The sequence below is a fragment of the Podarcis muralis genome, chromosome 3, assembly GCF_964188315.1.
Source record: "Podarcis muralis chromosome 3, rPodMur119.hap1.1, whole genome shotgun sequence".
In the NCBI taxonomy this organism is placed as follows: domain Eukaryota; kingdom Metazoa; phylum Chordata; class Lepidosauria; order Squamata; family Lacertidae; genus Podarcis; species Podarcis muralis.
In genome coordinates this window covers 42,230,547-42,242,664 of record NC_135657.1, presented here as the reverse complement: position 1 = coordinate 42,242,664, position 12,118 = coordinate 42,230,547, and the positions used below count along the sequence as shown (strand labels likewise).

General features: G+C 41.1%; 1 protein-coding gene across 5 annotated transcripts in view; it reads right to left on the bottom strand.

The window, feature by feature from the left end:
• AHCTF1 (AT-hook containing transcription factor 1) overlaps positions 1-12,118 on the bottom strand; it is a 50,583-nt gene that overhangs the window by 2,135 nt on the left and 36,330 nt on the right. For all 5 annotated transcript variants that reach the window (XM_028724172.2, XM_077925721.1, XM_028724170.2 and 2 more), the window contains 11 exons: positions 11,805-11,952; positions 11,569-11,719; positions 11,040-11,141; positions 10,452-10,644; positions 10,143-10,343; positions 8,332-8,755; positions 7,547-7,664; positions 6,388-6,494; positions 5,293-5,468; positions 2,841-4,902; positions 1,326-1,459 (listed from right to left, as the gene is read on the bottom strand). In XM_028724172.2, coding sequence (XP_028580005.2) covers positions 1,326-1,459; positions 2,841-4,902; positions 5,293-5,468; positions 6,388-6,494; positions 7,547-7,664; positions 8,332-8,755; positions 10,143-10,343; positions 10,452-10,644; positions 11,040-11,141; positions 11,569-11,719; positions 11,805-11,952 — 3,816 coding nt within the window. The remainder of the gene's footprint in view (positions 1-1,325; positions 1,460-2,840; positions 4,903-5,292; positions 5,469-6,387; positions 6,495-7,546; positions 7,665-8,331; positions 8,756-10,142; positions 10,344-10,451; positions 10,645-11,039; positions 11,142-11,568; positions 11,720-11,804; positions 11,953-12,118) is intronic.

Sequence of the window (12,118 nt, the reverse complement as noted above, 5' to 3'; positions counted from 1 at the left end):
GTGCTAGGCCCATCTATTCCCACCTTTCTTGCCTCTCCCAGCTTCCTTTCCTTTATGTATGGACCCTCCACACGGACAAGCTGGATAGAGACCACTGGTTCCATAATGATATATGGCTTCCAAAAGCCCACGGAGCTGAGAAGCAGGAACAGGCAAACACACACACACAGAGCACACACAGCAGCAGTCTCAAAGTCGCACTGCTCAGCTAGCAGGGAACCCCACGATCACTAAAGGGCTAGCGATTGCCAGGCACCAGGAGAGGGGAAAAATTGGTGGATTTAAAGGGGTAGTTTTTAAAATAGGTGGTTTTAAAGGGGCTGGCGATCGCTCAGGCACCAGGAGAGGGGAAAAATCGGTGGATTTAAGACTGAATGAGCTCAGATTAAGCCAGCCAGTAGCAAGAGAACGCAATACCCCCCCAAGCCTCGTGGCAAAGTACTTCCCTGTCTTCCGTGAGCGTAGCGACAACGACCTCTTGACTCGAAGAAAATGTGTGTGCAATGCTGGGGATGGCTGGCGCGGCTGCATTTGAGCAGCAAGCCACGCCCCCGCCGAGCTTCCCTATTGGGTGCCCAACTGGGGAGGGGCGTAGCGCCAGCCCTGGAGTTGAAGCAGGGGGCGGAGGGAGCGCCCCCTGCATGACGCGGGAATCGTCTCCCGCTCACAACCCCTCCCCTCCTGGGAGGAGGAAAGGCTTTCCATAATGATATATGGCTTCCAGTCTTCAATTTATCAATACAAACTCCTTGCTTTTCCATGTAATTTCTAATATTGACTAATAAAGATAAAAAATAAGCAACATAACTGCCCTGTGTTGCTTGCTGTCAGCAGTTCTTCAAATGCTATACAATGAACCTGAAAGATTGCCTAAAGTGTGCTAAATATTGCAAAAGCTGGCATCTTTTAATCTTTTAAATCATTTGTCATTCGCTGTATAGCAAAGGGGTGATGTGTATATTGTTTTCGCTTGAGTTGCCCTCCAGATGTTGTTGCACTGTTTCATCATCCCAGCCAGCATGATCGTGGAGAACCACAGTTTTTCAATTACATTTTAAAACTTAAATAAAATTAAGCACTTTAAAAAACAGTAAAAACCAATAAAACCAATTAAGTGCCCTGGACACCCAAGAAGCAACAGCTCAAGCTGGTTCTAGCAAGCTGCAAAAGGTGTTGAAAAGGTCCATTGCAATTATAAACATGTGGAAAGCTTAATCTCCCAATCATCACGTCATGTCAGAAGGGAGAATCTGGCTCTTTCACTAGAAATTTGCTGGCTTTTTTCTCTTCAAATCTTTGGAGAAGGGATCAAAGATTTTACTTACCAACTCTTCCACAATCCTTGAAATACTGGACACTTTTTTCTTCCTAGATCTCAAAGCAGGGGGCGAGAAGACAAACTGAGAAGTCAAGTCTGCCTTGAAATCTTTGAGCTGCACAGGCGTCACTGCTTTCTCACCTAGAATCAGAAAGCATGCATTTATTTTTGAACTTGAAACTAAGCATTCCAGACATGCAACTATATCTGCAATCCTGAATAAGAGGAAAGCAGGGAGCAGAGGAGCTTTCCATATACCCACAACTACTCTTTGTTTAAGCTTCTTAGAACACCTGGCATGGCTTTGTTACACAAATACCCTTTGAACCATGTATGCCATGGTAGCCAACATGTCATAAAGCACAGCTTTGCTCCTACCCTTTTTCTGAGAATAGCAGGGACATTAGGGGAGGTGGGAGCAGGTCTCCATTTAAAGAGGTGGGGTCTTCATTTAAAGCAGGTGTGGGAAACCTCTGGCCCATGAGCCATACTTGGCTCACCAGGCCATTTTGGGAAAGCCACACCCAACCTCCCTTAACCTGCTGTCATACATGTCAGGCACACAACAAGTAAAGGAACAATCAGGAACTTAAAGTGAGCTCCAACTGTTTCTTTGCTAAGCAAGGCATGCTTCCGCCATCCATCAGTTGCACCTTACTGCTAGAGAGAGAAGTAGTTTTCATTGAACCTGCTTCTCCCTCTCAGCAATGCTTCTTGAACTTCTAAAAACTGGAGCAGTGATATTTGAAAGTCCTTTGGAAAGCAGCCCCATGCTCCTCTTTGACCCTCCTGCTTCAAAGGATCACCTGGCAAAATAGTGACATCAGATGATTGACAGTCTCACCCACCTAACAAATTTGGACTGGGACTAATGGGGAGATAAGGTTCTGGCCCTCCCTGATTTAAAGTGAATGGGCAGTTAAGCTGCAGTGCTGTCATTACAGCAGTAGTGTACCAGCTGATTGCACATGGACAAGGCAAAGTAAAAACTAATGTCTTATGGAGGGCTGCTCCACACCCTATTGCACTAATTGTGGTCTATGGCCTTGGAAAGGTTTGTTGCAGAAAGTAAGCTCATTCTACGGCTCTCTTCACATTTTACAGAACAGATGAATCCTAATGCCTCCCCTGCACATGAACTGGGTCTTTTTGTAATGGATGAGGCAATACATATATGCAAAATGCACTCAGAAGTCACAACTGGATGAAACTTTTGGGTACACAATTCCTATATATGTGCCTATGTCAGGTTTGTGAGGGTTGATTAAAACGGCCTGGTGAGCCAAATAGGAAGGCCCAGCAGGCCTAATTAGGTCCATGGGGTAGAGGCTCCATACCCAGTAGATGGCATACTGATATCGTGCAGTAATGTGGGCAGGGTTATAGGCAGTCTTGCTTTAAGAAAAATCCCCAGTATTTATCCTGCTCTGGTTATGTTTTACCCTCAATGGAATTCATGCATAGTAGGCAATTTTAAATAAGCAAAAAAGCCTTATACAGCCAAAGGCAACATTTCAAGTACCTTTAGATTTTTCTGTCAGTTTTGTAAGAGGAGGAGAAAAACAGAATGTCTCATTTGTATCCAGGGTGGGACTCTGTTTCGTACTCTTTCTGCTGTATCTGGTCCTTTTCACAAGAGTACCACGATGTGCCAAAGTTTTCCCTGTTTCACTAAGCCTTTGTTTGGTCATGTCTGTGGAATGCAATCCTACTGCAATCTCAGCTGCTTGTGGCAAGTGTTCCTCCTCCTCCGTACCTTCCTCAGAAAGAGATGGTAACTGGCTTCTCTTTCTGATTGCCGTCATCTTGGACTGCCTCTTTTTAGAACTCCTTGCTAAAGTCTCTGCCTCACTTGGTTGCACAGAATGTTCTTCTGCATCCATTTTCTCTATACTTGTATTTGTTTTTTCTATTCTTACGGATGCAATTCTTGCAGATTTCCTCTTTGTGGTGTCGACTGGAGTCTTTTCTTGAACAGATCCTCTCCTAGTATTTCTTCTAGGAGTGACAAAAGATTGACTAGGTGTTGGAAGAGGAGACAACAGAGACAACTCCAGTCCCAAATCTGCTGACACATTCAAAGGATTCTTTCTTGGTCTGCCCCTGCGTCGCACAGGCAACTGTTTAATAAGCCCAGTCTCTTGATCAGAAACAGTTTCTGATATACTTGTGCTTCGCGCCCTCTCCTGCTCAGTTGATACAGGTAGCTGTGGTTTACTTGACTGTATGTCATGTTCAGAAATGGCTTCTGGTAGACTTGACTTTCTATGTCTGCCCCTTCTAACTGGTGAAGGTAATGGCAGCTTCCCAGCTGCAGTTTCTGACTGCGCCATCACTTTCAGTTCACCATGCTTTCTTGGTCTTCCTCTTCTTGGTTTTGTACTCAGCTGCTCTTCACGAGGTTCTACCTCCTGATCTGAAATCACGTTCTCTGCCAGGTGGAAAGCAATGCTTTTCAGTTTTCTTGCACTTTTAGGATTTACCATCATCTGAATTGTATGGTCAATGATAAACTGACTACCTTCTTGATCCCCTACTAAACTTCTTGTGCTTCTAGGAGTCCTTCTGCGAGAAGAAGGTAGCTGTTCACTTGGATGCTTAGGAAGTCCTGATGCAAGCTCTTTTGGTTTTCTAACCCCTCTTCTTGTAGCAATGGTTGCCTGAAACTCCTGTGTGATGGGATGAACATTTGTTGATATTTCTAAGTCACACTCCTTTGTTTCCTTAGTATCTAAGACTGGGAAAGCAGGAACCTGTGTTGTCTGTTTTTCTTGAGGTTCTTGTTCAGAAGCAAGGGGAAGGCTTTCGGGAATGTTCAATGTTTCTTTTGCCCGCCTAGCACTTCTCCTTGGAGTTGGTGGTAGTAGCAGATCTGGTTTATCCATTTGTCCCAATGGCTGACCATCAGGTAATAAGTCATTTACATTTTGTGCCATCTGTTCCACAGTGCTGGTGCTAGACATCACTGAATCTTCAACTTGACTCAATTTTACATCTTTACTTATTTCGGTAACATTTTGCAGAGGTGCCTGTGGTGAAGTTAATACCTTCTTACTTATGCTTTCATGAAAAGACTGGTCCACAACCTCACTTGAAAATTCTTTACTTCTTGTGTCTTTGATTACATCCAATAGGTTCTCAGCAATAGCCATCTGAATAGGTTCAGGTACATAAGGCAACACCTCAGCAGTATTCTGTGATATCTGATCACTAGTTACAGTGGACACTGTATTTGTGATGAATTCTGGGTTGTTACTTCCAGCAGTATTTACACAGGCACCCTCTAACTGGTTGGCTGATTTAAGAGGGGAAGTATGCAATGCACTAGAATCTCCTATCTCAGCTTCTTCATCCCCTTCTAATAGTAACGTAAAATTGTTTTGGGACACCAGCAGATCTCCATCTCCTCCAGTAAAGTCAGATTCACCAGCATCTTTCTTGAGTAATTCACATGTGACTTGCTGCGCCATAGCATCACTGCTGTACTGATATTTCAGACTGCTTGAAGGACATAGCTCATTGTACGGAAGTGCCTCAACTACAGCTTCTGAGATGTGTACTTCACGTGTTCCATCACCAACAAGCTAAAAACAAAAAGTATATAAATTTAATTCCAATACACATATTTCAATAAATTTAATGAATGAAAAGAGTTCTTCCAATTTTAGAGGAATATTCAAATGGTTTAAAGTTAGCCATTGTACTCAGCTATTTGTACATTTCTCTGCACAGTACAGCTCTAGGAACACAGCCACATGGAACTGGTTTTTCAGCAGTTGCATGCATGCAAATAAATGGTCACTGGGAAGCATCTGTGGGTACTCTGGGACAAAAACTGTCTCCTCCTGCAGCTGTTTCCTTAAGCGTTGTCCCACATGTGAAAGTTTACAAATATCCAAGGTATTTACACTGGCAAACCAATAATTCCAAACAGATTTCAAAGAAAGTTCCAAAGTGCTAAATGAAGCCCTTACATTTACTTCTTGACTTGCAGGTTCAATATTAAGTGGTGTTTTCTCTTGCAGGACTGCTATATTTTCTTCACTTTCAGCTTCTTTTGACCCATCTTCATCTAATGCTTCTCTTTCTTCAAGTTCATTTTTGGAATGAACACTGACAATGTCTTCACTATCAGGAATACTTATGACAGCTGAAAAAGGATTGTCATCTCATTAATTTTCTTGTTTTATTGTTTCCACATTAAAATTTTTCAGTGATGGATAGTATGATGAATGAGACCAATAATATTTAAGGAACTGTCTGGACCTCTGCTCACTTCTGCTTTGCAGAATCAGAAAAACTGAGGTTTTTCTGAGCTACTGTGCCTCTCAGCCAGCAATATGAAGCTACCAATGTACAACAGAAGTTTGCAGTTGGATAAATATTTGTTCTCCCATTAAATAAGCAATTAGTGCATTTAAAGTCAGTGAATAATTGTTAGCACAATTGTGCCTCCTAATCCAAAGGAAAAACGTGTCACCAGTTACAGCTTTTGCAATGTCTGAGATCATCCAGCATATCCCCATTTTTTTTTTAAAAAAAGATGTTAGTCTTTTGCAAAAACGTATCATATGCTAAAAAAGCATCCCAATCTGCAATTTTAATTGGCTTATAAGACAGTAGTGCTTTAGTCCAAAGTTAATTTAATTGCTTAGAAAGACCCCTAAGTCGTTTTTAAATAAAATAAAAGCACATCCAGATTTCCAATTACAGCCAACTTTTAAGTTTGTACAGGATTTGGAGGCTTATCACTTCCCCCACTGTAGAGTATACCAAATTATACAACAGCACTGCAAAATGTGAAGCACAGATCTTAATAAGTATAGCAAATGTTTTTGGGGTATATACTTATAATTAAACATTTCATTTAATAAAAAATGGTATCTTGAATAGTTCAGAAGCTACTATTTTAACATAAAGTAAATATACCAGGCTAAGAAGATTTTTTAGCACACATGCATCAAAGGTACACAGTGAGAATCAAGTCACACAACTTCAAGCTTTTCAATATTATTTCCCTTGTCTGTTTGATCATTTGAAAATTTGCTCGATTATTCAAATATACATACATTCAGCATCTGTTCCTAATGGCTCCAAAGCTTGGGGAGTTGCTTCATCAAGGAGCTGGTTGTTTTCCAACAATGGCAGCATGCTGGACTCTAGGACATTTGTTTGACTTTATAAGAAGAAAGTAAGGGACAGTTTCACTTACGGTTTTTAAATAAAATGAGTTTTATGAAAGCTACTAACACATTTTTGTCCACAAATACTTTAAACCATTCCAATTATTATTGAACTGTACTGCAAGAGATACTGCAAAGCCAGTTCTGTGGAAAAGTCTGGAATCTACCCCTTTGATATATGCAAATTATACAGTTCTGCAGATGTGGCTAACTAAAGTCAAATTTTTACTATCCTGTTTGTTTGATTAACCATTCTCAAGTATTAATGTGCATATTATCCTATGCATATTCCTCTGAGTACACTTCACTCAGGGCAGTTGCTATGCAAAATCCAAATGCACACTAATGTCTAATTTGCACACTACTGTGTGGCAAATTGTCAATTCCTGCCTTAGAGTGGGACATGAAAAAAACTGACTAGGGCAGGGGTGGGAAACCTTTTTTACCCAGTAGGTCAGATCCTTATCTGTTCCCACCATGCACAGGCAAACCTGGACATGTGGATAGGATAACTCACATATCAATCATCATAATTTCATAATTTCATAATTTTATTACGGTCAAAGACCCAATTGCCATTATGATGTCATATGATTGAGAGGTGGGTGGGACAAAGGTCCTTGAACTTGCATTTATACTAGTCCTATGCTCTGCGTTTGGGAAGCTCTGTGCAGAGTTCTATGTAAACCCTCTGTCTAGTGCTTCCCATGTGCTGAACATATGGTAGAGAGAGAGAGAGAGAGAGAGAAAGCAAGCAAGCTGAACAATTGATACTGCAATTTGTCAATCGACTGAGATTATCAGGGGATCAAAATAGAAGCTTGCAACTATCAGCATGCTGTTTGGGAGATAGTTGATCACAGAAAACAAACACTACAATCAAGGCTGTGAAATGGTGCTCCAGCTGTGTTCCTTTTTTCACTAATAAATATATAATAAATATATCATAATCACAGTACTCAAGAAACTGAATGCAAAAAAATGTAAAAGGTATGAAGCATGCTACATCTGGGTTTTTAAAAAAAGATGTACTTGGCATGTTCACCTTTCATTAGATGGTATAGAAGAGACCGAAGTGTCAGGAATAGCATTTAAGTGATGCATCACAAATACTTCATCCTCAGGAAGTGAGCCATAGTCTTCACCTTCTCTTTCAGGTAGTCCTATGAATGGGAGAACCCATAAACAAACAGACAGATTGCATCCTTCATGCTAATTTCTAAAAACTGATACAGTATAGCTGCCACCAGTAAGTCTTGATTTTAGTAGCAAGAATTTACAAATTTGGCTTGGCTATCACCAACCACAATTTTTGCTGCCTCTATTTCCTCTTTGTAAGCTTAACTGCCACCAGTAATCTTTAATCTCATAGGTTCTTGTTTGGCAGTCCACACCCCACCCTCTTCTTGTGATTCACAAATTGTTATACTTCTGCATACCTTGGATGGCCCCCAAATATATAAAGCCACTGCTTCTTTTCCAAATTGATGTGTTTTGAGTTTGCTATTAGAGGGAATCATAGAAAATTTCTCCACACACACCCCTTTCCAGTATCTGCCAGATGTACTGTTTCCAAATATGGTGGCTGTGTTTTGGCTATCTCCATCATGCCCTATTTGGGAGTTTGAGGATTTATTTTAGCAGTGTTGGAGAACCAATGCTGGATTAGATGGATCTCTCCTATGTTACAGCATGCTCTAAAGGTAAAGGTACCCCTGCCCGTACGGGCCAGTCTTGCCAGACTCTAGGGTTGTGCGCTCATCTCACTCTATTTCTATTTCTCATGCCCTATTTCTTATTAATTCATTTGCATATCTGTAGATCACATACCAGCCGACTGTTCTCCATCTGTAGATGTTTGCTGTTCCATTTGCGAAGGATCCCTTGCTACTGCCTCACTGCTTTCTCTCTCAGCTGACACTTGTATGTTTACAAGATCTTCAGGGGAGAAACCTGCTGGCTGAGAGATTCTGAAGGAATCACTGTTGTCACCTGGTGATTTTGCATCTTGATAATCTGAAGTAGTTTGATCTGACTTTACAGAACCATAACTAGTTTCTTTGGAAGGTTCAGCTTTATTCAAATCATTGCCTGGCACACATTCTGATGACAAGCCCGCTTCTTCATAGTCTTCCTGAAGACTGCATATTGAAAAGGCAGGAGTTTCTCTAGTCTTAGACCACATATCTTCCATGTGAGCTTCAATAATGCATTCAGATGAAACTGTGTTGTGTTTTGTTTTACTATCTGTCATCTTAAAAAAAACAGTCCAAGTTAAAACCAGCAATACCATTTCCCCAGTGAGCAGAAAATTCTGACCATTCAATGCCTTGATCCAGAAGGCAAACCCTGAACTCCCTGCTCGAAATAGTCGATGTTTTTACTTCTAAAGATGAAGACGTGCATTTTTGAACAAGCAGGCTCCAGCTACTAAAATTCATTGACCAATCCACACATGCATACAAGGGCTTTGCACATCTGGAATGGTAAAGGTAAAGGACTCCTGGACGGTTAAGTCCAGTCAATGGTGACTATGCGGTTGCGGCACTCATCTCACTTTCAGGCCAAGGGAGCTGGCGTTTGTCCACAGACAGCCTTTTGGGTCATGTGACCAGCATGACTAAACCGCTTCTGGCACAACGGAACACCATGACGGAAACCAGAGCTCATGGAAATGCTGTTTACCTTCCCACTGGAGTGGTACCTATTTATCTATTTGCAGTGGCATACTTTCGAACTGCTAGGTTGGCAGCAGCTGGGACAGAGCAACAGGAGCTCACCCCATCGCAGGGATTTGACCCACCAACCTTCTGATGGGCAAGCCCAAGAGGCTCAGTGGTTTAGACCACAGCGCCACCCACGAATCCCCACAACAGGGTGAGCTCCCATTGCTCTGTCCCAGCTCCTGCCAGTCTAGCAGTTTGAAAACATGCCATTGCAAGTCATGGTGTTCTGTTGCGCCAGAAGCAGTTTAATCATGCTGGCCACATGGCCCAGAAAGCTGTCTGTGAACAAACGCCAGCTCCGTTGGCCTGAAAGCACGATGAGCACCGCAATCCCATAGTCACCTTTGACTGGACTTAACCGTCCAGGGGTCCTTTACCTCATATCTGGAATGCAGATACAGCCATGAGAACATGATGTGGGCTTCCTGAATTAAAAATGTTAACTTAGAAAACATAGAAGACTGCAAAAGAGGCTATAGGCCTGGGAATTAGCATGCATCAAAGTACACAAAATGCAGTTTTAAAGCTCCAGGAAGAAATTCAGTAACAAATGGTATATTAAGGGACTCTTATGCCTGTATGTGTTGGCTCTACACATTTGGTCATAATTGGAATAGGACAGTAAATGCATGGGTGTCAGCAGACCTGGAAACGAACCCAATCACCCACATTATTATTATTATTATTGTTGCTGCCGTTTTATTATTTATACTTCATTCCAGAAAAGTTAAATTCAAAGTGACTTACAAAGATGAACCTAAAATGCACAATGTATGCATATATATAAACCAGATTTAACTAAAGCCCACCTTGCCAAAAGGTAAGCAGAAAATTAAGGTCCTTTGCACAACTATCAACTTGTCTGAATATGGCTCAAAACGTTCTACTTTCCAGCATCTGTTTCTTCCAACCTACCCCAGCAGTCCATCCTGAAGCTTTGCTTTCTTCCATAAATGATATTTTTGTTTCTTTTGCACGCAGAGGGGGTGTGATAGACCTTCCTGGAGATGCAGTTGGAGTAGCTAAAGGAGTAGTCCGAAGGCTGGATCTCAAAATAGATTGAGGAGTAAAACCAGGAAAGCCAGAGGAAGATGTAGATGTCAAAGCTTTAGCTCTCTAAGAGGAGGAGGAAACATATCAAAATGGGAGGCAGAACCCACTAATTACATGACACTTCAACCTCTGCATCAAACAAGTTTATGAAACCTTCACAATTCTACATACCCTAACGACCAGAGGAGTTTCTAGGAGCTTTAATTCAGGTGCTCTTCCTCTGCTCTTGTATAGGGAGCATCGAGGGCTGGAATGCAATGGACTAGAAAGCATACAGGATGCAGAAGCTCTTGGCGACATGTACAGATTGCTTCGAAGGGAAGGTGAATCAAGAGGAATAGGCTGGACCACCAAGTCAAGCAATCTGCAAACATTTCAAAAAGTTTAAGAATTAAGTTTTATTAACAAACAGAATACAAATTTAAAATGGTGTTGCCATAAACAGGAGGATATTTTAGCCATCCCTGCCCTACCACTATGACTCATCTAGGCTTTTCTGATTTTAAAATCTGAAGTTGCTTTATGCTTTTATCAATAAATTATCACAGCTCACCTGTCATTTTAGTTTAGTAATTAAAAGAAAGAAGATTATTTTTTGAGCATGGACACTGTGAATATACTTCCATTTTTAAAAAGGCCCACATAAAAAATATATAATTCAAGGCAACTGTCAAAACTAATTTTCACTCATTACAACTGACATTTTCAACAGGACTGAAAAGCACCTAAAGGATACAAACACCTATTGAAAAATTTTACCTGGAGCATTTTCTTAAAGATTTAGTAGCTGGTGTCCCAACAAATGGATCTGGTATCTCTGTGTCAGTGCAAGAATCCACTGTAGGTGGTTGTTCTTCAGTTCTAGGAGTTGAAAACACGAGAGTGACAAGCTCATGAAAACGATTAGATGCACAAGTACTGTCTTCCGAAAGAGGAATAAATAAAGCACACCATCAATCAGAAGCCAGGTAATTATGTTCAAGTTCGGGTGAGGAAGCAAAGGTTTAAGCAATGAGTTGCTGCCTTTTCAACTCTTTTGGCTCAACCTTATTCCCCCTTCTTTTCATACAAAACTATTATAAAAGAGCAGCACACTGCTTAGAATGTTATGTAATGGGGGGGGGGGCCCTGGTATCTGTCAAAGTTTCTACCCTAAAAATTAACACTATTGTAATAGACTATTCATTATGGTCAATGGAAAGCAGGTGAAGAATATGGATAGCTCCTATTTTAGTACTGGGCAACTTAAGCTGCAGTAATTTTCTGTGACAACAAAATGAATACTTACATATCATTTTGAAATGACTTGTTTTTCTGTTCAGTTCCCACCCATACCTCTCCAATTTTGGACAGTACATTATTGATTAAAGTTGCTTTTGTGATGACATTTCCTGCAGTAACTTTCTTTGCAACTGTTGACAGTGGTTTGGGTCTTAAAACTTAAAAAAAGAAAAAGACAAAACAACATTAAACACTGAAAGCAAGTTTTGAAAGGTTTCACCACAACACACTGAAAATACTTACTTTCCCGCCGTAGTGAAGTTGGCAAGTGGTAAGGCTTGGCTCGCTCTACAGCAAGCTTCCTTTGTACTCTGGGTAGAACTTTCCCATACTGGTCTAATATGGAATTTCTGGCAACTGATCTCTCTCGCCAGCGGGGATCACGATCATTCTGTTTAAGAAAGGAGTGATAAGAGGAATTTAAGTTAATACTTTACAGAAATACATGAAATAGTAAACCCAGGGTTAGGAGAGCTAGTTCCACAGTCAAACTGTATAGAACTGCTTACTCATGAGCTCTTAAAGCTGGATAGGAAGATTTTTCTGACAAATATTAA